Below are 10,073 nucleotides of genomic sequence, written 5' to 3'. Positions count from 1 at the left end.
CCCCCCAACTTATTCCTCTCCCTAACATTTCCGGCCTATAGCGTCTAGGAGAAAAAACAAGGAGAGGGGCCAGTTAGGTGGAAGGAATGAGACCTCTTTGATCCAAAGGCAGGATTCTGACCAATAAGGATCATTTACCCCAACAAAGACTTCTCATCCTTTCACTTGTGACTTAATGAGCCTGATGAACTAAATGAGTTTTTTTTCCCTTGAGCCCAGAGAAAGAAGGTAAATCTTTTTATCTTGAGTTTTTTTTAATTAAAATGGATAGTTTATTCATTTTTACTTTAATCAGCCAAATTGGTACTGATACTATTATGGTGCAGTTTAATTTCTGGCCGGAAGTTGGACTTGTATCCGGAACTCCGAGCTCTTCCATTCAGTTGGCTACTTACTGTTGTTCTTGGAATCTAAAACCATGACAACATGATAACCACCGTGATATGTCTAAATCTGTGCCCCTCGTCTTTCCCCCCAAGTTAATTTTTCCCGTAACACCACCATCTCCATCACAACTCTATTCTACAGTTGTTCAGCCAATAAGCTTGTCATGATCCTTGACCATCTTTCACATCCACCTCCAGGAATGTTGTTGGAAATTCTGTTGGCTAGAAGGTCCTAGCATTCCCAGAGTCTGACCGCCTCCTACCCATATGTACTTCCATGTCTCCTACCTGAGTCATTCCAGGGGTCTCCATGGTCTTCTTGTGATTGGTTCCCATTCAGCAGCCAGAATGACCTCAAGTAAAACCCAGATGGAATCTCTCCCCTACTCAAAACCTTCCGAGAGGTGTTCCATTTGACTCAGTAGAAGCCAAAGCCCTACATGGTCTGCTCTTCCTTACCCTAACAGCCTCATCTACTACCACCTACCCCATGGCTCCAGTCACTCTGGCCTCCTTGCCGTTCCTTGAACAATTCCTTGGCAGATTACTGCGGGAGGATCTTCCCACTGGCTCCTCCCTTTCTGGAATTGCTGATTAATTCCCATTCTTCCTGATCTTTGCTCATCCGTTACCGCGGCAAGAACTAGCCTGACCAGCCCATTCGAAATTGCCCTTGCCCTGCTCCTGACTTCCTTGGTTTGATTTATTTCTTCCCAAAGCACTTTCTAATAACATTCGTTTATTTACCTTATTGCTTATTATCTGTCACTGGAATAACTGAATTGGCTAAAGATTGAATGGTCTACAAAGCAGTTTTAAGGCTGGCAAATACAGAGAATGGCACATGTAGTGGGCCAGACTCTCTTTGCCACTTAAGAACATAATGGATGGGGTCTTTATAGAGATAATACGTTAAGGTGAGGTCATTAGGTTACGTTCTAATCCAAGAGGACTGGGTTCTTATGGAAAGGGGAAATTTGGACACACGCAGACACTCAGAAGATATGGCCACATGAAGACAGAACTGAAGAAGGAATGCCAGAGATTGCCAGAAAACTACCTGAAGCTAAGAAAAGATACCAGCTTTTTCCGCAGGTTTCAGAGGGAGCATGACCCTGCTGACATCTTGATTTCAGACTTCTAGCCTCCAAACGATGATAAAATAAATGTGTGTTGTTATAAATTGCCCAGTTTGCACTTCTCTATTACAGCAGCCCTAGGAAGCTAGCAGTCTATGCATGTCAATGACAGTGATAGTTTTTAGTGTAATGATATGATTTAAGTAAATATATAAACCCATGTATTAATGAAAAGAAGTTGTTTCTGGGACCAGTAGATTGTTTAATGATAATGGACTCCCACATAGTTGACGGTGGTTTGAGTTTCGGACCCTGCGGTTTAAAACTCACACAGGGCACATGTACGTGCATGTCCAAAACCTCAAGAGGAGACTGGAGAAGAGACTACGGCATGGCCATCCCCTGGGGGGATGATTTCTTGCTTTCTGTCTCTCTGCCTCTCTGTTGAGTGCATGCACCCTATAGCAAATTCTCTCTAAAAAAATGTTTCTAAGAAAATTAGAAACTCAACTTAAAATTAAGTTGAATGCTTTGGGAAGACTTGATAGAGGTCTGCCATTTTAAAAATGGTTATTGGATTAGATGTGGGGAATCAACTGTACATTACTGGAAGAAAAGAAGCTGTAGGATTCTATATTCAAATTGCTCCGGAAGTATTTTAGAGTTCTCCTTAAAAGAAATAAAAAGTTGGAATATTTGATTGTTCCTGATGCAGGTCATACAAGAAAGATGATATGAAACACTAATGATTAGCTACATACTCAGATGAATGCCTTGAACCTACAGAAAAGTTTGGTGAACAAATACATATTTCAGTGTTTGAAGTTAAGATATGTGCAGTGAGTATATATCATTTTAAACAAATTGTCCATTTTGACCCTTGATTAGCTTATCATCTGTATGCAGACGACGTGAGTATGGGCCTCAATTGTTGTGGAGGGTGAGTTAGAACTAGATATAAGTTTCAGAGTTGGTTTGACAAGCTACACATTATCATGCAAGTTGTTTTTGCTATAGGGCACATGCGCTCACCAGAAAGACAGAGAGAGACAGACAGAAAGCGAGAAATCACCACCCCGGGGGGAGGGGGGGTGGCCATGCTGTAATCCCTTCTCTTCCCTTCTCCTCTCGGGATCTTGGGCACACATGCACATGCACCTGGCGTGAGTTTAAGCCACTGAGCCTGGGACTCGAACCACAGTCAACTACATGGGAGTTCAGTGACATAGCCATTACACCAACTGCTCGTTCCTATCATGCAAGTTATTAAATTGTTCTATTTCAGTTATCCCATTTATATAACATGGGAATAATACTCATTGCATAAGTATTTTCAAATTAAAGGATATAATAATATCTAGAGGGTCTAATAGCATTAGATCTTTTTTTGTTGAGATAAAACAACTCTACATAAAATGGGAGAAACTCAATCTGCCATGGCTTAAACGAAAAGATAATGTATTGACAGTAACAAAATTAGAAAGGTAACATTGGCCCAGAGTAGATTCTGAGTCATTAAAAACATTAATGCTTGGACCACCAGTTGGCATAATAGCTATGTCTCTGAACTCCCACATAGTCGACTGTGGTTCGAGTCCTGAACCTGGTGACTTAAACTCACGTCAGGCATGTGTGCGTGCGTGCCCAAGATCCCAAGAGGAGAATGGAGGAGAAGGGATTGTGGCGTGGCCATCCCCCTGGGGGGTGATTTCTCACTTTCTATCTCTCTGTCTCTCTCTCTCTCTCTTTCTGGTGAGTGCACGCACCCTATAGCAAAAACTTCTCAAAAAAAAAAAATTAATGCTTATATACTAGATCTGGGGTTAGTGCCTAGCCAGTAGTCAGCAAGTGTCTTATACCCCCAACCTGTAACTAAGGCTTCCTTTCAGCTCTAGTAAGAGTACTGACTTCATTAGGGTACATGCTCCTGGCAGACCCCCAGCGTTGCTTCCCCCCTCTTTCAAAGCCTCAACCGTAAAGCCAGTCACCTTTCCAAACCAGCACACGACAAATCTCTCCTGGCCAAGTTCTGCTTTTGCAATTGCTGGGCAGCATGCCGACCATTGTCAGCCCATCACTCCCACCCACCATCCCAGTTCAGGCCAGTGCATCTTTTAAATGTCAAGATTACCTCTCACTTATCAGATATCAAGATGTGGTGAAGTGTTAACTCCTTTATGACTTTCTTGACTTTCTACTTTTATAACTCTTTACCTTTGTCTTTCCAAACTGAAAGCTTGATTTTTATTTAAGCCACATATGAAACTTATCAATCCCAGTCACTTTTGTTGAAAAACTGGGCTTTGTCTTACCTCTTTCTCTTTTTATTTTTTTCACTAGAGGGCATGTGCAAGAGGAGAGAGAGAGAGAGAGAGAAGGAAAGTGAGACAGCCCCTGTCATGGGGGATGGTCATGCTGCAATCTCTTTTCCTTTATCACAGCCTTCGTCTCTAATAGTTCTGTTTGATTCTTTTTTTTTTTTTTTGAGAGGTTTTTGCTATAGGGCGCGTGTGCTTGCCAGACAGAGAGAGACAGAGACAGAAAGCGAGAAATCACCCCCCATCACCCCCCAGGGGGGATGGCCATGCCACAATCCCTTCTCCTCCATTCTCCTCTCGGGATCTTGGGCACACACACACACGCGCCCAGCGTGAGTTTAAGCCACCGGGTCCAGGACGCGAATCGCGGTCGACTACGTGGGAGTCCAGCGACATAGCCATTACGCTAACTGCTGGTCCCTGTTTGCTTCTTTTTTATAGTGTGTATTTTCTCTTTCAGATCATGGAAGAATTTCCTCACCAGGAGCTTGTTGTCTCTTTTCTCCTGCATCTTCTAGAATCCATTGCCTCTCTTCTCTTGTATGTCTGTTTAGCTGTGTCACTAAGAATATCCTAAATTCGTTATCTGACATTTCCACAAGTTCCATTGTACTGTCTGTGGATGATGAAGTGCCATTTTTTCCCCTTGGGGGAGAGATATTTTACTGATTTCCCATATTTCTTGTGCCTCTGTGGTGATTTCTGGTCATCTGATGGATTATATGCTATTTTTTGCCTTCTGGCTTTTCACTGGGTGTTGGGCCGGAAGGAGAGGTTTGGGGCAGAGGCTTTTTCTGGCTAAAGGTGCAGGGCTGGGCCCACCTCAGATGCACATGGACTCTGGCTTTTCACTGGGTGCTGGGCCAGAAGCCCAGCATAGTTTCTAAACCATCGTGTCCAGCACTTAAACCGCACAGTTGGCCCTGCGAGATCCCGCGCCCTTAAGCACCACAACACTGGCTGGCCCACCTCTTTTCCATTAAGTGTTTGGATTAGATGTCCACTCTATCGTCCACAGTTGATTATCAAACAGGATAGAATTAATGCAGGAATCATTAGTCAACCCCAATATCGGTTCTCTTTTTTTAATTTTTTTTCTCTTTCAGAGAGGTTTTTGCTATAGGGCACATGAGCTTGTCGGAGAGACAGAGAGAGACAGAGAGAGAGAAAGTGAGAAATCACTCCCCCCAGGGGGGACGGCCACACCACAATCCCCTTTCCTCTATTCTCCTCTCAGGATCTTGGGCATGCACATGCCTGGCCTGAGTTTAAGCCACTGGATCCAGGACTCAAACTGCAGTCGACTACATGGGAGTCCAGCGACATAACCATTACGCCATCTGCTGGTCCCTCTATTCTCTTTCTTTTGATCCCACAAATTTCAGCTGGGCCCATGCTGACCAGAACAGACCATGTAACTAGCAGCATAGCATGGCCAAGAGATTAAGTTCTATATTGGTCAGGGATCTCCAGAGAAACAGGATAAATACACATAAAAGAAGGGATTTATTATAGGAATTAGCTCACAGAATCACAAGGTAGAGAAGTCCTGAAACAGAGTGCCTGGAAACCGGAGAGACAACTCGAAAACTCAGAAGCAGCGAAGCTACTGCAGCTCTAAGTCCCAGGTCAAAGGCCAGAGTGACTGTAGAGGCTGCAGGCACAAGTACCCTTGGCAGCCAGGGGGTAGAGTATGAAAATTAAGGAACTTGGAGCCTATCTGGCCAGTGGGACATACAGGCCAAGTACCAGTAGGAACCAAACACAGCCAAGGTTCAGTGCAGAGCAGGGACAGAGGAGGCAGATATGCAGGCAGCAGAAGTAGAACACGCCCCACACTTTGTAAGGAGTGGACTAGAGGGTGAGAATACACAAGGAGAGTAAACAGGATCTCCCACTTCCCTTTGTTCCTCCTACACTCCCATCTGATTGGATAGTGCCCTTTCAGCACACTGACTCACCTGCCAATCTTTCTGGCCACTCTCACTGACATACCTAGGAATAATGTTTCATAAGCCATCCAGGTAGTACTCATTCTACTCAAATTGGCCTTCAAAATTAACCTGAACAAGTTCTAACAGGAAACATGTATATAAACTGAAATTATTTGCACTATTTCCAAATATTAGCTTAAAGGACAAGGTCTTCCCTCAACTACTTATATATATTTCCTGCCCTTTTGGTTGGCATGTAGACCTTCTGGGCATAGTGATGTGCTCTTTAGACTACGTAAACAGGACAATATCTTAGACTGCTAAATTGTGTATTTCTTCTATAAAGGCCCGGATGGATATTTTCAGCTTTATGAACCATACAGGTCCTATCACAGCTGCTCAGTTCTGTTGATGTAAGGAGAAAGCCACCATAGATACTATGAAAAGAAATGAGCATAGGTGTGTTCCAATAAAACTTTATTTACAAAAACAGGTGGTGGGCTGAATTTAGCTGCAGGCCATAGTTTGCTAACCTCTAATCTAGGACAGAGTGAGGCAATAATATCAACAAAAAACTGTGTTCCCAGCCCTGTTAAGGTTTGAGAATAGAGAAGAACTCCCTGTACTGCTACAGAGTTCGATTTTGTTTAAGCCACTGTATTTTAGAAAATTATTTTAGTAGTCAAAATTTTTAATTTCATTATTTGTTTTTAGTTTTTGCTAGAAGGCATGTGCATTCTCTGGGGAGGGAGGGAGAGAGAGACAGAAAAGGGGAAAAAAATGAGAAATCACCCTCCAGGGGGATGGTCACACTGCAGTCTTTTCGCCTTCATTCTCCTCTCATGATTTTGGGCATGCACGCACACATGCCCAGCATGTTCCTCAAGTCACTGGGTCTAGCCTCGAACCATGATGGCTCCAGCTGGCCCCGACAGTTGTATCTTAATAACTTTTATTTTTTTTAAATACCATTAAGCCATCATCTTTTCTCAGTCCTTCTCTCCCTTTCTCTCTGTCTCTATCTCTTCTCACAGTCCTCTTTCTTTCTGGTTATAAATTTGCCTGAATCCTTAAAATGCTCGTGGTATCTATAAAACTCTTAGATTTTTTTTTTAAAAAACCAGCAAACTTTTTCCTCTCACATTTGTTTCTTAAGGTACTGAAGTCTAGCTTCTCCTTCTGTCCTCGGTTATAACTAAAGATCCCTATTGCCAGTGTGGCCTTCTCAAGCTTCCCTCTACTGAACCCCCTGTTTTATTCACCACATTGCCCATGTTCTGCAGCCCGGCTGCCCCCTTCTTTCATGAGATTGTTTGCCCTGGGCTTCTGCAACACGGATCCATGCTTGTTTCCCCTCACACATCGCTGAGCAATTCAGCTATCCTCTCATTATTCTCTCTCACTCGTCCCTTCTTGCTGCTATGCCCAGTTGTACCCTTGATCTCTTTCAGTTTCTTTTCTAGATTCCCACACATTTCTAAGGTTTTCATCATACACCATATTCTAACAATTTCTACACGTGCACCTCCAGGCTTGATTGCTCTCTGAAATGCCAAGTGTGAATGCTCGACTGCTGACCTTTATCCAGGTTCTTTTCTATGTTATTCTCCTTGTTCATTAGTTGCAATTCTATTTAGAAGGATTTTCTTCCATCATTAGCTGTTTAGTTACCCTGAAATATAATATGTACAGGAAAGGTAAGTGAATACTTATTTATTCAATCCTTTATTTATTTTTGGAATACTGGGTTGGTGCCCTAACAACCACCAAAGGGAATTGGGGAATTTATTTTCTTTAAGTACTACTATGAATTTGTAGATTTTTATATACTTAATGCATTTGGATTCAATGTAGTCATTACATTTTTCTCTGATGTGCAAATTTGTTTCATCTTTGCCTAGGTCAAATTGATGGCTCCAGATTTTTTTTTTTGAAGTTTTTGCCACAGGCATGTACACTCACTGTAGAGAGACACACACACACACAGAGAGAGAGAGAGAGACAGTGAGAAGGAGCACGATAAATCACCTCCCCTGGGGTTGGCCACACTGCAATCCCTCTCCTAAATTCTCCCGAGATTTGGGGCATGTACACACACACACACACACACACACACACACACACGGTGTGAATTTCAAGCCATCAAGTTCAGGACTTGAACTGCGGTCACTATGTGGGAGTCCAGTGCCTTAACCATCATGCCACCTGCTGGCCCCTGGCTCCAGACTTTTACCATGACTCCAGTAGTCTTTAGTATCTCCTGTGCGTCAGTTATTACGGGGTATCCTTGTAATTTTCACTGTTTCCTACCCAATGTCTGGAGTCAGCCATTTCTTCAAAGACCCTGTTTTCTTTTAGAGAGGAATGGTATTGACCGATCACAATCTGAGCCTGGGGATAGTCCTGATAATAGATTGTCATTATTTTTAGGCTTTTTTAGTGAACAGGAGGAGGAAATTATTATTTTAGGAGAGAAAAGTAAGTAAATCCTGAACTTATATGACTACTTTTTATTCAAAATAAAGACTACTGTTTCTTTGGAGAATTATCTTTTTTTTTAATTTGAAATATAATAGAAATAATGTTTTTTTCTGGGTAATGTTTTTTTTTATTTTAAATTTATTTCTTTTACATTCATTCACTGTATATCACTGCAGCATACAGAATGAGTCTTTCCATCCAGAATACACTGTATATTGGCTTAATCAAATATATTACAATACATATTGTCTTCAACAAATAATTTTCCATTTCTTGTTTCTACAATATTTTACTCCCCCCCCATTCCCTTCCTTTTATCTTCTGCCATTTCCCGCCTTCCTCCCACACTGGCTCTGGTATTTACAATTGCTTTCCTTTTTTTCCCCACCTATTATTGATTCACAAAAGATTTGAATTAAGCTAGACACTTTCAGTTGTAAGTACAGTTGATATAAACATATCTATGAACACATGTCTGACTTTAGGCATGCAACTCAGTGACTAGAATGAACATACTATAAAGTAGCACCTAACTTTGGCTATATAACTTACTGTGGTCATTAAGTAGGTATTTTTTTATTGATTTTGTTTGGTTGTTGTTTATGTATTTTTTTAATTTCAAGAAAAGCAGTTTTAGCTTTAATAAGTCAAAATCAAAAAATGTTAAGCAAAGTTTGCTTAAGACGTAAAGCCAGAAAAAAATTTAGGACTAAAAACTGAAAGAACAGACATGGACAAAGCTAAAATCTAGTAACAGGCGCACTGTCGTTTCCTTCTGAAACATTTTTTCCTCTCTTCCATTCCCCCTTTTACCAAAGAGAGGCATAAACTAACTTATTTGCAAAAAATAAATAATAAAAAATAAGTTTAATTTCAATTTGGTCTGTTATTTGCACAAAACCCCTTAAGAATACTAATTGATTTAGTTGGCCTTCCTGGAAACTTTTTTTTTTTTTTTAAGAGGTTTTTGCTATAGGGCACATGCCCTCCACAGAGAGAGACAAACAGGAAGCGAGAAATCACCCCCCAGGGGCGATGGCCATGCCACAATCCCTTCTCCTCCATTCTCCTCTCGGGATCTTAGGCACACACGCACACATGCCTGGCGTGAGTTTAAGCCACTGAGTCCGGGACTTGAACTGCGGTTGACTACATGGGAGTACATGGGAGTCCAGCAACATAGCCATTAGGCCAACTGCTGGTCCCCTTGCTGGAAACTTTTATAAGGAACTTCAGATTAGACTCTTTATAAAAGCCTCTCAAGGCTACTGAGCCAAGTCAGGAATTCACTGTTTGTGCCTTTTAGTAGCTGTACTTGAGAGTTTTGTGGGCCTGTCAGGAAATGACATTCTTTACTTACCTACCAGGCAGAACTGTTTATGGTACCAGGCAATCTTTCCAAGAGCTTATGTTGACTTTCTTGAGATCTACCTTAGTTCTTTAGCTTTCTGGTCCTATGTTCAGATACGACATTCCAGTCAAAGCTGTGGTAATAACCAGTATTTTCAATTTCTAATGCAAGGCAACAGATATTGAACTTGCACAAATAACCAGAAGGAGGAAGGAACAGAGGATAAGAGACGTGGCATGACCATTCTCCAACAGGGGACTAATGTCTCCTCTCCTCCCTCTGCCTCTCTGATGAGTGCATGCACCTGCTAGGACATACACGTGCAAATCAAAATACAAGTGTTTATGGATGTGTGTTTTAATACTGCTAAAAACTGTGTATTCGGGGTAGGTTGCCAGAAGTAATGTTGCTGTCAAAAGGCAAGTACATACATATGTAACTTTAGTAAGCATGACCGATTTCTTTTAAATGTTGTACCAATTTGAATTCTTATCCACAAAGTATAAGAATGACTGATTCCCTAC

The 10,073-nt window shown here is 41.7% G+C and overlaps 1 protein-coding gene across 1 annotated transcript in view; it reads right to left on the bottom strand.

Annotated features, from left to right (window-relative positions):
• BLVRA (biliverdin reductase A) overlaps positions 1-970 on the bottom strand; it is a 66,876-nt gene extending 65,906 nt beyond the window's left edge. The window contains exon 1 of the mRNA XM_006148904.3: positions 675-970. Coding sequence (XP_006148966.1) covers positions 675-722 — 48 coding nt within the window. The 5' untranslated portion in view covers positions 723-970. The remainder of the gene's footprint in view (positions 1-674) is intronic.
• Positions 971-10,073: the final 9,103 nt, after the last annotated feature.

The sequence above is a fragment of the Tupaia chinensis genome, unplaced genomic scaffold, assembly GCF_000334495.1.
Source record: "Tupaia chinensis unplaced genomic scaffold, TupChi_1.0 Scaffold000249_1, whole genome shotgun sequence".
Classification (NCBI taxonomy): Eukaryota; Metazoa; Chordata; class Mammalia; order Scandentia; family Tupaiidae; genus Tupaia; species Tupaia belangeri.
This window is presented reverse-complemented; position numbering and strand designations above follow the sequence as displayed.